At 41.2% G+C, this 14,483-nt stretch overlaps 2 protein-coding genes across 2 annotated transcripts; both read left to right on the forward strand.

The window, feature by feature from the left end:
* The first annotated feature begins 3,527 nt into the window (after window positions 1-3,527).
* Window positions 3,528-7,997, forward strand: dpagt1 (dolichyl-phosphate (UDP-N-acetylglucosamine) N-acetylglucosaminephosphotransferase 1 (GlcNAc-1-P transferase)). Its single transcript, XM_086308486.1, has 9 exons — window positions 3,528-4,022; window positions 4,134-4,254; window positions 4,339-4,552; window positions 4,641-4,787; window positions 4,878-4,962; window positions 5,079-5,267; window positions 5,368-5,455; window positions 6,787-6,942; window positions 7,034-7,997. Exons 1-9 carry the CDS (start codon window positions 3,868-3,870, stop codon window positions 7,097-7,099), a joined length of 1,221 nt encoding a protein of 406 aa, XP_086164612.1. The 5' UTR covers window positions 3,528-3,867; the 3' UTR covers window positions 7,100-7,997.
* Window positions 7,998-8,771: 774 nt separating this feature from the next.
* Window positions 8,772-13,011, forward strand: hinfp (histone H4 transcription factor). Its single transcript, XM_086308485.1, has 9 exons — window positions 8,772-9,195; window positions 9,558-9,784; window positions 10,295-10,406; window positions 10,537-10,689; window positions 10,776-10,853; window positions 11,374-11,494; window positions 11,602-11,740; window positions 11,829-11,953; window positions 12,025-13,011. Exons 1-9 carry the CDS (start codon window positions 9,036-9,038, stop codon window positions 12,389-12,391), a joined length of 1,482 nt encoding a protein of 493 aa, XP_086164611.1. The 5' UTR covers window positions 8,772-9,035; the 3' UTR covers window positions 12,392-13,011.
* Window positions 13,012-14,483: the final 1,472 nt, after the last annotated feature.

Here is a 14,483-nt window from a genome sequence, read left to right on the forward strand (position 1 = left end):
TCATTAATACTGAATCATACTCTAAGTAATTATTTATAAGGATAGATGTCATTCATTATCTAAAAATATGTTGTCAATTGAATGTAGAACTGTGCCATACTTATTTACTTGGCATCGATCTGCTACCAAGTAAACACAGGGCCAGTCTCGCTGATACCAATACTAATACTTTTAACCTATAAAGGCAGATTAGGGAGAGTAGTGTGTCATGACTTATGGGGTGAATCAGCATTAATTTGCAAATTCTGAACCCATTCTAATTAGCACTAAATCACAATTAGTTAATACAACAAAACACACCTTTCAAATTCTTATATAGTGTTTGTTTTTGGAGACCAGGAATATAAATGTGCCTGTCGCTTTAAAAGACAGCCTTTGTTCTTTAAATGTGCTATAGGCAATAAATAAAATAGATGTGACAGTCAACACAAAAAATGCTCAGGCATTTTTCATAGTGCATGTTTGCTTTTTGTGAGTTTCATCAGCTAAATACAAAATCAGGTTCTGTGTTTCTAAATAATCAGTTACCAAGTCATTGAAGGGCAAAATGTCTTTGTGTTTACTGTATGCTGTTCTCACATGGCGAAGACTCATATGCACCATATGTCAGTCTACGTCCCTACCCTTACCTATGGCCTCTGGTGAACCTTGTCCACTCCAGTGGCCTTGCCACAGGAAGTTGTTTAACTGCCTCAGTTGCCTTGCCCCGTTGATGGACGAGTCGTCCCGCTCGTACCCGGACTCTGCTTCCACTGAAGAAGTGTCAGTGGGATTAAGGAGCTCCTCAAGTATTTCTTCCACCACCAAATAATAGAGTCGCCTGACAGTTTGCTAGAATCTCTTCGAGGCAGTCTGAAAGTCTTTTTCCATGACCTCTCTAAACTCCCCCCAAACCCGGGTTTTTGCTTCAGCTACTGCCCAATTCGCATTCTGCCTGGCCTGTCGGTACTTATCAGCTGCCTCTGAAGTCCCACAGGCTAACCAAGCCAGTTAGCCTGTGGGACTTCAGAGGCCTGATGGTTCCCTTCACCTCCAGTGTCCACCATCTGGTTCAGGGGTTACCACCACAACAAGCACCAACCACCTTGCGGCCAGAGCTCAGTGCACAACTTTCACCAATGGAGGTGCTGAACATGATCCATTCAGACTCAATGTCCCCAGTCTCCCTCGGAACGTTGTCAAAGCTCTCCTGGGACCTCTGCCAGGTGTTGGCAGCGCACCCACACTATATGTTTTGGCGCCCCAGGTCTGTCCAGCATCTTCCCCCGCCACCTGATCCAACTCATAACCAGGTGGTGATCAGTTACCAACTCACACCTCCCTTCACCTGAGTGTCCAGAACATATGACTGCAGATCTGATGATACAATTACAAAATTCATCATTGACCTGCGGTTTAGGGTGTCCTGGTGCCATGTGCACTTATGGACAGCTCGTTCAAACATGGTGTTTGTTAAGTCCAGTAACAGAACAGGGCTTCAGATCTGGCAGGCTGTTACATCCAATTATGCCCCGCCAGGTCTCACTGTCATTGCCCACATGAGCATTGTCTCCCACTAAGAGGATGGCGTGCCCAGGTGAAGCATTCTCAAGCGCCTCACCCATGTACTCCAAGAAAGCTGGGTACTCTAAACTGTCATTTGGCACAAAAGCGCAGATGACAGTCAGGACCTGTTCCCTGATCTGAAGGTGCAGTGAACAAACACTCTCATCCACCAGGGTAAAGCTCCAATATACAGGCAGCAAGCCAAGTGGATACTAGTAATGACTATGTGTTGTTTCTATATATACTTCACTACTAAAGACATTTTGTATTGTGTCGAATCTCATCTGAATCTCACAGTTCATCAGAACAGTTTTTAGCTCATTTGTCATTCAGAGCTACAGATCTCTCACTTCCCTTAATGCTACTTTATCTCAATGGCTTTGGTGCAGTTCTCATATCAGGAAAGTCATTCTCACACCTCACCTTTTTACTGTAATCAGATCACTTAAAACATTTTTCAAATTGTAACACTAATTAACCCTTCAGAACTGCTTTAAGTCTTCATGATGCAGGTTTAACAAGGTGCTGGAAACATTTCTCTGAGATTTTGCTTCATATTGAAATAATAGCACCACACAGTTGCTGCAGGTTTGTCATTCGCTCATCCATATTTCCCTTAAAATGTCCTTTACTGGACTGAAATCCAGACTGTGAAGACCAGCCCATCTGGTACCAACAACCAGTTTCAGTCACCTTTCTTCCACTATTCTAATGCTCAGTTTGAACTTCAATAGGCTGTCTTCGTGATGTCTACATCGGGGACTCTTCACCATCTTCAAGCAACTTAAAGAAGTCCAGATACTTTTATTTTCAAGCTCCTTAGACTACAATGACCTGGACGGCTGAGAACCTTCACAGACATCTACATGTTTAAATGCTTTGAGCTGCTGACATGTGATTGGATAATTAGATGTTTGGATTAACAAGCACTTGAACATGCATACATAAAAAGTGGCTGCTGAAGGTGTGTAGCATGACTTTACTGGAGTATACAGCAGTTGGTTCTATGTTCTCAGATTTTCTTTGTCTCTTTTCTGATAGGAAAGAGACAGTACCAATTCGCTTTTCTCAATTTCAGCCATTTAAAGTTTCAAATAAATTCTTCACTTTATATATATATATATATATATATATATATATATATACACGCACACACATGTATATATATACACGCACACACATGTATATATATATACACACACACACACACACACATGTATATATACACACACACACACACATATATATACACACACACACACATATATATACACACATATATATATATATATACACGCACACACATGTATATATACACACACACACACATATATATACACACACACACACATGTATATATACACACACACACACATATATATACACACACACATATATATATATATATATATATATATATATATATATATATATATATATATATATATATATATATATATATATGAAATCAATTTTCAGTATTGATTAAAGATATGATATGATGAGATAAGTCCCTCACTTGGGAAGGTTTTACTATTATAATATCAAAATGAATAGAGAAGAAATAAATATATGCAACATAACCTATAGCCTACAACAATATTACTAAACAGCAACAGAAGAAAAATATACATTATACAAAAGAGAGAAAGCATTTGTTTTGTCAACAGGTGGCAGAATTTTATCATAAAAATGACGTATGTGCGAAAAAATATGTACCGAAGAAGAAGATTTCACTCCCGCGTCAATACAGATGTCGGAAGTCAAAGTTAGTATTTTCTGTATACTTTATACAATAAGAGTATACAGAAATCTCTCAAAACCTTATCAAAATTTCAGATATTCTGTAAATAATGCAAACATTGAAACTTACACACAATAGGTATTTTATTCTATTGAAAGCTCATTTTAGCTTTAAAAACGGGTTCGAGAGAGAGACGTTATGGGCCAATAACGTTTTATTTTGAAAACCCCAATCGGAAGTCCCATCTTGTTGTAAGTTGTATGACTTAACGGTTGAACTAATGTCAGACGTGGAGTTTAGACAGCCAGGCAATGCAGAGCTAATACAATTTACAAGTCGTAATGACAGATGGTATGGATTACCACTGTGACTCGAGGACTTATAGACTTGTGGATTTTTTTTGACCGTGGAATTACAGAGACGCCTTTTGTTCTGAAATGATGGCTTGATATGTTTCTCGTACCTCGGTGATCACAGTCAGAGCCAATCCGTCGCCCGCCCGCAGGGAAGCGGCGTCACAATAGCTACAAACGTGATTTCGATCTGGCAGAAACCAATTCGCCAAAAAGCCCGAAATAATGTCACCCATACCCGTCCTTCCGCTGGTCATCAACTGCTTCATGTCTGTGCTCGGCTGCTTGGCCACACTGAAACTCATTCCGGCTTTCAAAGATCATTTCATATCAGCCAGATTATACGGAGTGGATCTAAACAAAACATCCAAAAAGGAAGTGTGAGTCGTCTCCCTGTCTGTCCTTTTAGCTACACGGCTTTCAGCTTAAATGACATATTCAGTAAAATATGATAATAAATTGTTTTCCTTTTCACTCCCCTTTCTTTACAGTCCAGAGTCTCAAGGAGTCATCAGTGGAACTGTCTTCCTCATCATCCTTTTCTGTTTCATCCCAGTGCCTTTCCTCAGCTGCTTTGTTGGAGATCAGTGCATGGGCTTCCCACATGATGAGGTGAGTACACTGATGTGCAATGACCCCGTGTTTCTTTCCAGTCTGAACCTCACGTCTGACCTTTGTGTGCGTTGTTTTTGCCAGTTTGTACAGCTCATCGGTGCACTTCTAGCCATCTGTTGCATGATCTTCCTTGGTTTTGCCGATGATGTGCTCAACCTCCGGTGGAGACACAAGCTCTTGCTTCCCACCATGGCTTCCTTGCCACTGCTCATGGTCTATTTTACCAACTTTGGCAACACTGTCATAGTGGTGCCCAAGCCCTTCAGAGCACTGCTCGGACTGCACTTGGATTTGGGTGAGTTGTGTGGTTGTCCGCTGTTCTTTGTCTGGATTCACTGCTTTGAAGTCTTCCTTTAAATGGTGTTTCGTCATTTCTTCTGCAGGCATCCTGTACTATGTCTACATGGGAATGCTTGCTGTATTCTGCACAAACGCCATCAACATCCTAGCAGGCATCAACGGGATCGAATCAGGCCAAGCTCTGTTTATCTCGGGCTCCATCATCATATTTAACCTTCTGGAGCTCAGCGGTATGCATTTTCGTTTCCCGTCACACGGGTGCAGAAGCTGGACATATTTTGTGTAACATGTGGTTCTTTGCACTTTCTTCTTATTATTAGGAGATTACCGCGATGACCACGTTTTCTCCCTCTACTTCATGATACCGTTCTTCTTCACCACATTAGCGCTTATGTACCACAACTGGTAAGATAAGTCTACCAAACTCGGGAAAGTTAACATATATTTTCTGCAATCAAAAACAAAGAGCTATATGTGCAAGTCCCCCTCTAGCATGGTGATTGTAATCTGTTTTGTCACAGGTACCCTTCATCTGTGTTTGTGGGAGATACTTTCTGCTACTTTGCTGGGATGACCTTTGCTGTAGTCGGCATCCTGGGACACTTCAGCAAAACAATGCTGCTGTTCTTCATTCCTCAAGTGGTTAACTTTGTCTACTCCGTACCACAGCTGTTTCACATAATCCCCTGTCCCAGGCACCGGCTCCCGAGGTGACTGCCTGATTATGAACATCATTTATATACGATTATACCCTGTTGATATGTGTATTGCTCAACTTTTTCTTTCTTCCAATGCTCCTTCTAACTAAAGGTTGAACCCAGAAAATGGCAAGCTGGGGATGAGCTACTCTAAATTCAAAACAAAGGACCTCTCTAAGTTAGGCCACCTCATTTTGACGGTAAAGCTTTTCTTTTGCGTTTTCTCTGTTTGAGTATTCCCATGCTTTAATAGAAATTCTCCTCAACTAAGCTGTAAATCATGTCAGCTGCTGGTCTTGTCCCATCACAACTCAAAGAGGAAAGCACCAAATCCAGACTTTTGATAAGATGAAATGAGGAAATCTTTATGAATATAATTATCTAATTGCTTTGGGCAATGAAGCTGATTGTTTCTGCTCCAATTGCCTCGCGCTGTCAGCGTCCGTTATTAAAACCCAGACGCATTATTTGGTTGTGACGCAGAACACATTTTCTCATACACTGTATGACAGAGTCCCGTAAAATACTCACTGCACTGACTGCTTCCATAAAAAAAAATAACAGGGTAAATAGCAGCCAGGTGCTGCTGATCAAATGCGCTTGATTAATTGTTCATCATCAAGTGTGAGCGCCTCTATAAAAGCAGACGTGTTGGCAGTTTGCTGGTGTGAAGCATTCAGATGCTTGTTAACAAAACGCCAATGAGAGAAAGATATAAGCATTAATGGCAGAGAAGCAATTGTTGCTGCCCATCAGTCTGAGATGGGCTATAAAGTCATTTCCAAACAATTGAAGTCCATCATTCTACAGTTAGTCTTCTCACGCGTTCCAACAGATTCAATCCGTGATCACATAATACAGTTTTCAGAGAAATAATAATAAAAAAAAACCAGCAATATGGCCAAATATGGCTGTGCATGATATCCCTCCAAGTGTCACGCACGGTAACGGTGAAGTCATTCAGTCAGCCATGAATGCCTCTGTATACCAAAGTGTACTAGAGCCAAATGTGAGGCCACATTTAGCTGTCTGTTCTGTTGCATGACCCAAATGATCCCAAGAACAGCAGCAAATCTAACCTAGAAAAAAAAAGATAAAGCAACAAGCAATAAGAGTGGGCCAGAATTCTTCTACATTAATGTGACTGACTGATAAAGCCATACAGAAAACAATTAAAAGTAGTTCTACGATGTAATGAATCACAGGGAGTATCTAGTTTTTCACAGCACTGCATACAGGTTGTACCGCACATCGCAGCACACCTAGATTTGGCACATAATAATTATGCCCATGGGACAGGTTACATGCAACATAAAAAAATGACAATGAACCATATGTATCAACCTGAAAATCAGATGAATTAATCCAATACATTAATTTGCTTAATTAAAAAAATTGGAGAAGTTGATAATAACTCACAAGTTTGGATATCATGTATGAACGCGCACACACACACAGCTGAGGCAGACCACTAGCATGCGTCGGGCTGTGTTTACTGGCTGATAACAATAAAACCTTTAATCCTCAACAGGTGGCAGAGTTATTAAAGCTGCTCGAGGTGCGCAGAGGCCATGAGGGGGATGGTGATTTTATTGAGTGCAACAACATGACCTTAATAAACCTGGTGCTGAAAGTACTCGGACCCGTCCACGAGAGAACTCTCACAGTCATCATGCTCGTCATACAGGTATAACAGAGCACCTGCAGTATCCACATATGCCTGAATATTGTCAGCCATAAAATGTTTGACTCGCCTCTCATTTCTGCGTCTCACTCAGGTGATGGGCAGCGCAGTGGCTTTTGGGATCCGTTATCATCTCGTCCGTCTCTTCTATGACGTCTAGATTACCGGGACTGAGGACGGAGTGCTGACTGAGGAAAATATGATACTGCTGTGGAACTATTTTACAGGCTCACTGTTCATTTGCCTTTTAATAGTTTCCACTACCTCACTGACATTTTTCATATTCAGACTCTTTCTGCAGAGCAAGGATTAAAGCTTTATTTAACTTCACCACAACATTTTCATATATATGTACAAGCAGAACGGCTAATGATTTGATGCCAACAGTAGCGCTCTCCTGGGATTCAGTCATTACAGTCAGGGAAATGTAACTGGGTCTTAATCACCCCACGTGTTCAACCTGAAAGTATATTTTTATACTTGGTTTTTAAAAAGAAAGTCTGTCAAGTTTTGATCTTCGGTGTAGCAGACATCGCTGACTTGCAAATGTAGAAATCCTCTAAAAACTGGTCAAATATTCACATGTTCACATACTGCTTTAACCTGCTGTTGAGAGAAAATGTGCCTACTTACACTTTAATGCAGTTATGGTAGGAATATTAAACTCATTTAGTGCTTCTTGGTTGTTTCTTTTCCCTCTCAACAAAAGTCACAACAACAAAATGATTGTTGTGAAGAACAGCAGTGAAATATCAAAGGAGTGTAGTCATCAATAAAGTGTGAGGAGATGATTAAATAGAGGTCATGAAGTCACATGACCACGTCCTGATTGTGGAAAAAGCACATCCCGATTAAAGATAACTGATCGTCTTTGCTTTTCTTTCATCAAATATATAGCCGTGTTGTTTAGGACTGAGCATCATCCCAACGGTTTCAGAAAGAGCATCAACGTGAAGTCAACTGGCACTGGACTTTTTTATTTAGGAATGTAATTACAAGTGCAAAACTGTTTACTGAGATTGAAGGCACAGATTATCAAATAAAAACGGGAAAAATGATGATGTAAGATTGTGTTGTATTAATACTTGGGAGAAAGTGTGCTAAATTATAGTGCTTAAAGTGTTTCCGTTATAGTTCAGAAATGGGACCAAGTCACAGTTTGTGTGGTTTTACCTCTCTCATGCTGAATTGTAACACAAGCAATCAATATACAATTGAAGTGCAGACATTTTACCAAAAATTTAGCATTACCTGTTTATCCATTGTATACAAATAGCTGAAAGGGAGGACATGCAGAGGGTTGGTGAGACAGAAGAGAGTGTTAGGGTTAGATTGAGGCAGGTGATCTGCTGTGGCGACGCCTAACGGGAACAGGTTGTGGGTTGTTTGACATGGAAGACCCAAAGAGTCACTCACCTCAAAACAGAACATTTTGTGCTTTATTAATGAATTGTGCAATGAAATGTGCGCTAGTAAAATCTTTTACCAAATACTTTTTCATAATCTTTAATTAGACATCACTAAACTTATGATTAAAGCACAAAATACTTTGATTTTGATGTGTGGAATTCTTCTGGTCTTCCATAATTGTAAGCGTGTAGTAAGGTGATATTTTTGCCTTTAAAATGTACACAGTGTCCACTAGTATAAAATAAAATTATAGGAGCATAAATGCCCTAAATTTATACTTAAGTAAAATATTTGAATAAATGTCAATAAAAATGAAGATTTATTGTAAATATCTTCCAATTGTTAACTGTAAATACAAAAAGGAATTTTTTTTTGCGTAGGAACTATTTAACTAAACTTTGTTTCAAGGGGAACGTCGGTGTTGTTGCACAGCCCGCGTTTGTGGACGGAAGAAGAACAGGTCCGATGAATACGAGCTCTCTTTTAACGCTGTCGTGAAGCTTATAACAATTTATGCTTTTAGCTTATTAAACAGTTCTCTGCTGGTGTTTCAGCAACACTGTGGAGACTGTTTAATGTAAGCTAGCAGCTTAGTTGCTGGGCGGTCAGGTGATGGTCAAACAGCGTTTGCGACTTCGGTCCTGGAGCGAAACGTCTGACATTTAGTCCAGTTGTGACTCGGAGAGATGCCTCCTAACAAGCGAATGCAGAAGAAAGCACTCAAGCTGGAGTGTGAGTGGGGTTCATGCCAGGAATCATTTAATCGGATGGAAAACTTTTGCAAGCATGTGGAGGGTCATCTAAGTGCTTTGGAAGAGGAGGAGGAGGAAGAAGAAGAAACAGAGGGTGAGGTGAAACGCAGCTTCGTGTACGTGTGGCACCTCCATAGCTGAGGTGTTTGTTTTGGAGATGTAGCGTGAGGAGCTGGACAGGAACGTGTTTTAATGATTTGGTTCAATAGGCCTTAACCAGTGTGGCCTCACTTACTGCACGTCTAGACCACCACTAGAAATGACGAGAGTTTTTATCCATCAGCTACTTATTCATAACATTTGGCCACTAGATATTGAATTGGATTAATTTACTTAACTTTGCTGGCATCCAAAGTCCTGATGATAAACAAGGCATTCAGATAGATAAGTCATACTGATCCTTTGCCCAAAGTGATGATTCCTCCTAATCTAGTCTCTTTTACTTTTTGTGCAAAGGGGAGAGAAGCTGTCTGTGGAGAGACTGTGGTTTTTGCTCCGTGGAGGGATCTGAAGAGTTGCGGCGACACGTGTTCTTTCACTGTTATCACACTAAACTAAAGCAGCTGGGTCAGCAGGTTCTCAGTGCCCATCCAAAAATCGGCAACTGCTCCATCGCCTACCACAATCGCAACATCATCCCTGAAATCCCAGATAATTTTGTCTGCCTTTGGGAGGAATGTGAAGTAAGTTTGCTGTATCTGCTGCTGGTGAAAGACGAGAGTAGCAGATACATTGAGCATTGATGGAGCTTTCCCAAATCTTATGCTGCCAGTTCTATAGACACTAATGCTACTTCGTAACGTGAGAGGTCTAGGGTTTTGAACCGAAGCCTGAAAACAAGCTGGCTAGTCTCTCCACTGTTCACTCCAGAGAACATGACATCCATGTTTTCCAAAAAGAATTGCAAATGTTAATTCGTCTGACATCAGAAAAGGTCTCTGCTTTGCTTCACTCTATTATAAATGAGGTTTGGCCCAGAGAAGACAGCAGTGTTTTGGATTATGTTCATAAATGGCTTTTTCTTTGCATGACAAAGCTTTAACCTGCTTTTGTGGATGGCACTGTGAACTGTGTTCAGATCTCTGTTAGTGTTCCTGAACCCAGTATTTCTGAGTTTTTAAATGATCTGTGTAGTAGAGTTAAACTAATAATACATGTGGCTCTGTAACTCTCTTAATGCACATGTGTTAAAGCAACCACCGTATGAAAACCCTGAGTGGTTTTATCGCCATGTGGAAATGCACAGCCTGTGCATAGAGATACCTACAGGAGACTGTGAAATCCCGATCCGCTGTGGATGGAAAGGTACGCTTACAGTGTTTGTTGTTTTTTTTCAACTGTAAATGTTAAGTGAAGATTGTACAGCTGTACATTTTCAGTGTCGAGCTGAGGATTTCAGACTTTTGAATCCAGGTTTTGTGCCTGTCATTTTCAGACTGTGAAGCGACTGCTAAAGGCCGTCCTAAGCTGCGAGAGCACCTGCGCAGCCACACTCAGGAAAAGGTGGTGGCATGTCCCGGCTGTGGGGGGATGTATGCCAACAATACAAAGCTGTTTGACCACATCATACGACAGAGCGCCATGGAAGGTAGATTCTGTCAGATTTATGAAATTAAGCTTAGTAATGTTAAAAAAAACCTTTAATAATCGAACAATCTGTGTCGTGTCACATAGGTCAGAGGTTCCAGTGCTCACACTGCTCCAAACGTTTTGCAACAGAAAGACTTCTGAGGGACCACATGAGGACCCACGGTCAGTTATGCTTCATTGTGCTTTTTTTTTTTTTTTTTTTTTTTACACATGAGCTTATGCCATGATGAGGTGTCCATCCATACACAATTCACAAAAAATGATACTCCTGGAGTATGAAGCAAATCTGTTCCATACTCTTGGAGGTGAAGCTTTCACACATTGTTCATCTACCAGGTCTTCACTCAGATTGTGTTTAAGACTAAGACTTTATTTCTGCATGTCACACATTACAATAACCCGGGAATTGTGATGGACTGTGAGCCAGATGAGTTAATCAGCATCTTTCTGGATCTTTTCTGCTTCATAGTGAGAGCATCCAGTTTTAAAATGAAGCATTTCACAACTATTTCTTGGCTTGACGCAACCAAAAATAAAAACAGTCCTTCACAGTGTCTATTTTTGATCTGCTGAGCATGTGATGCACTTTGTTGTGAGTGAGTGAAGAAATCCTGTTGCCAACAAACAACTCTGTAGTCTTAATATAGACTAATTTAATTTCCCCACTGCTTTATTGGGACAGTGAGCCACTACAAATGCCCATTATGTGACATGACGTGCCCGTCGCCCTCTTCACTGCGCAACCATATCAAGTTCCGCCACAGCAACGAGAAGCCATACAGCTGTGACTACTGCGAGTACAGGTACCCAAACCCCTGAAACTTCACCAATTTAAGTCAGGATTAAGTTATTAAACAGACAATGACATTTGCTCCCACCGTTTTTAAAAAAAAACCAAAAAACCTCACAGCTGTAAGAATCTGGTCGACTTGCGCAAACATCTGGACACCCACAGCAGCGAGTCAGCCTTCCACTGTGACGTCCCTGGCTGTGGCTTTACATCTCGAGCCGCTTGCACCATGAAGATTCACCACAAAAGAGAGCACGAGGTGATGTTTGAAGTGTTTGTTTAAACTTGCGTTCAAGTAGGGATTTTTGATGTTTTCATTGATGATTGTGTTTTATTTCCATAACCAGGGGAGTTTTGTAGCTCGCTACAAGTGCCATGTGTGCGGCCAGTGTTTCACCAGGGGCAACAACCTAACTGTCCATCTGCACAAAAAGCACCAATTTAAGTGGCCGTCCGGACACCCCAGGTTCAGGTGAGTGTTGCAGTGAAGCAGCTGCAGTAATAGCTATTGCAACGCTTGAAGTCTTTATTCGCTCTTGACAGGTACAAGGAGCACGAGGATGGTTTCTTGCGTCTGCAGCTGATTCGCTACGAGAGCGTGGAGCTGACCGAGCAGTTGATGCGAGAAAGACAAAACAGGCAAGCGGAGGAGGACGGCGGCAGCGAGCCGACGGAAGGTCAGGAGCTGCAGGAAGGAGCAGCTCCTGCAGAGGTGCAGGTGGAATTGAAAGGGGTGCTGCTGGAAGAGCAGAGGATCGACGAGCCAGGCTCGACAGTTGGCGCTGAGGAAGGCGGACAGGAAGAGGGCATGCTGTATGTCCTCACTGGAGGACTGTCACAGGCAGGAGAGGAGTCTGTAATGCTGCAGCTCCAGGATGCTGCTCAGCAACAGGAGATGGAGGTGCTTTGACTTGATGCACATCCTGAGCAGGCACAAAGTACACAGTCACACTCTTCTTGGAATTCATGAACTTCTACAAAAACCTGGCTTGGATTTGAACAGAAAGCGAACTGCTTTACTTAAATTATAACATCTGAATTAAGGAACACGTACTGTTATGATTCATGTTGAATGTAAGCCTATATTAGGCAAGTAAACTGTTTTTTATGTGTTTATTTGCTAATGTGTAGCATCTTAATTTTAAACTGTTTTCAGTTAGATGTTCGTGTCTCGTGCTGTAAAATCTGTCGAGACAGTTGAAGGCTAATGTTGCACTGCCTGCTGGGTTCTCAATCAATCAAATTCAGAGATACATCAGCTGAAACCTTTAAAGGTTAAGAACATGAGTCATGGGACGTCGTGTTGTCATTAATATTCAACAGAATCTGGATTAAAGCTAAGAGGGCTCACCTTATCTCGCAGAGTGTGTACCTTTCCCAGTTAAACTTGAATAAACACGTGAAACCTTTTTGTCTATTTTTTTTATGTTTTGTAATATTTTTTTAAGAGTGAACTTTTTTCTTTATGTATTACATACATTCATCATCTGTTTTAGCTCCACCTGCTAAATCTAACTGCACTCCTGCAGCTCTGTTACTGATATACACGGCTGTATAATTGACATCTCAATCGTCTAAAATGTCTTGACTGAACTCAACTGAGCTGTAAATCTAAACGTTGTCTCTGTAGTATTGTTAACGTCCACATTCACCACCCACATCATTAGTTACACCTTGTTGGTACCAGTTTGGACCCCCTTCTGCCTGCACAGCTGCCTTAATTATTTGTCGCTTAGATTCCACAAGGTGCTCGAAACATCTCTCTGAGAGTTTGACATGATAGCATCACACAGTCATCGCACATCGGTGATGTGAATCTCCCGTCCTGCAACATCTCAAAAGAGTTCTATTGGATTGAGATCTGGTGACTTAAGGGCATGTTCAAGAAACCAGTTTGAGATGACTTAAGCTTTGTGACATGATGCGTTACAATGGAAATCCAGGCTCATCAGACCAGGCGTTGCCTTTTCAATCTTTTGTTATTCAATTTTGGTGAGCCTGTGAAATTTTAGCTTGCTTTTCTTGTTCTTAGGAGACAGGAGTGGCGCTCAGAGTGTGGTCTTCTGCTGCTGCAGCCCATCTGCTTCATGGCTGGTCAAGTTGTACATTCAGAGATACTCTTTTGCATACCTTGGTTATAATAAAGTTACATTTTCAGCCAGAGAAATACTGTTCTCTGGATATTTTCTCTTTCAAACCATTTTCTGTAAACTCTAAAAAGGGTTGAACTCATACCAGCCCGTCTGGCACCAACAACCATGCTATGTTCAAAGTCGCTTAAATCATCTTTCTTTTCTTTGTTTGAACTTCAGCAGGTTGTTTTCAAGCAACAAGGCCAACATTAGGTTTGTTTTCTGCTTTTCTCATACAAGAAAGACAAAAAACCCCAGAAAACCATTACAATTTTTCATGCTGACCAAAACAAAGTTCTATATTTCTCTCAATATATTCTATATAATTATATATATTTCATATATTTTAGTTAATCCATCTAATGTGAATGATGTGCATTGGATAAAGCGTCTGTGTTTAAGGTACAAGTACCTCTGTTATCCATCACTCGTCTCATCAATTTGGAGACGGTCGTTCTTTCATCCCTCTTCTGCTTTAAACCTATAAAAACCTTTGATCAGGTGTAGAGCTGGGCGATAGAACGATAACGATATGTATCGCGATATAACTTTTACTCGATAGAGAAATTAAGCTATCGCGATAGACCTCGCCGCTCTTGTCCTCAAAGAAAAAAAAAAAAAAAGGTCAGCCAATCCAAATTAAGTAGCGCAGAGCCGAACCAATCACAGCCGCAGCGTCACGTCGCGTGGCTTGTTACGTACAGCACAAGTGCCAAGCCGCACGTGTGTTTGTTTGGGAAGTAGCCAGCGGGTAATGGAGGAAATGAGTGTGCCGACTAGAAAAATCAACCGAGCGTGACCGAAGAGAAAAAAGATGATGGTTCCAATGCCGGAGAGACTGTCAAACGGAAGAGCCATAGAAGTTCCGTA

Source organism: Aulonocara sp. 'chitande type north' Nkhata Bay, linkage group LG10, assembly GCF_057382095.1.
Source record: "Aulonocara sp. 'chitande type north' Nkhata Bay isolate Kocher_YH1m ecotype deep benthic linkage group LG10, A_spYH_male_GT1.1, whole genome shotgun sequence".
In the NCBI taxonomy this organism is placed as follows: domain Eukaryota; kingdom Metazoa; phylum Chordata; class Actinopteri; order Cichliformes; family Cichlidae; genus Aulonocara; species Aulonocara sp. 'chitande type north' Nkhata Bay.

Excerpts from the sequence above, each read along its gene's own strand:
- dpagt1 (XM_086308486.1), top strand. The coding sequence starts at position 3,868 with ATGTCACCCATACCCGTCCTTCCGCTGGTCATCAACTGCTTCATGTCT. Across the intron at positions 4,023-4,133 it reads AAAACATCCAAAAAGGAAGT|TCCAGAGTCTCAAGGAGTCA; the intron begins GTGAGTCGTCTC and ends CTTTCTTTACAG. Across the intron at positions 4,255-4,338 it reads TGGGCTTCCCACATGATGAG|TTTGTACAGCTCATCGGTGC; the intron begins GTGAGTACACTG and ends TGTTTTTGCCAG.
- hinfp (XM_086308485.1), top strand. The coding sequence starts at position 9,036 with ATGCCTCCTAACAAGCGAATGCAGAAGAAAGCACTCAAGCTGGAGTGT. Across the intron at positions 9,196-9,557 it reads GGAAGAAGAAGAAACAGAGG|GGGAGAGAAGCTGTCTGTGG; the intron begins GTGAGGTGAAAC and ends TTTTGTGCAAAG. Across the intron at positions 10,407-10,536 it reads GATCCGCTGTGGATGGAAAG|ACTGTGAAGCGACTGCTAAA; the intron begins GTACGCTTACAG and ends TGTCATTTTCAG.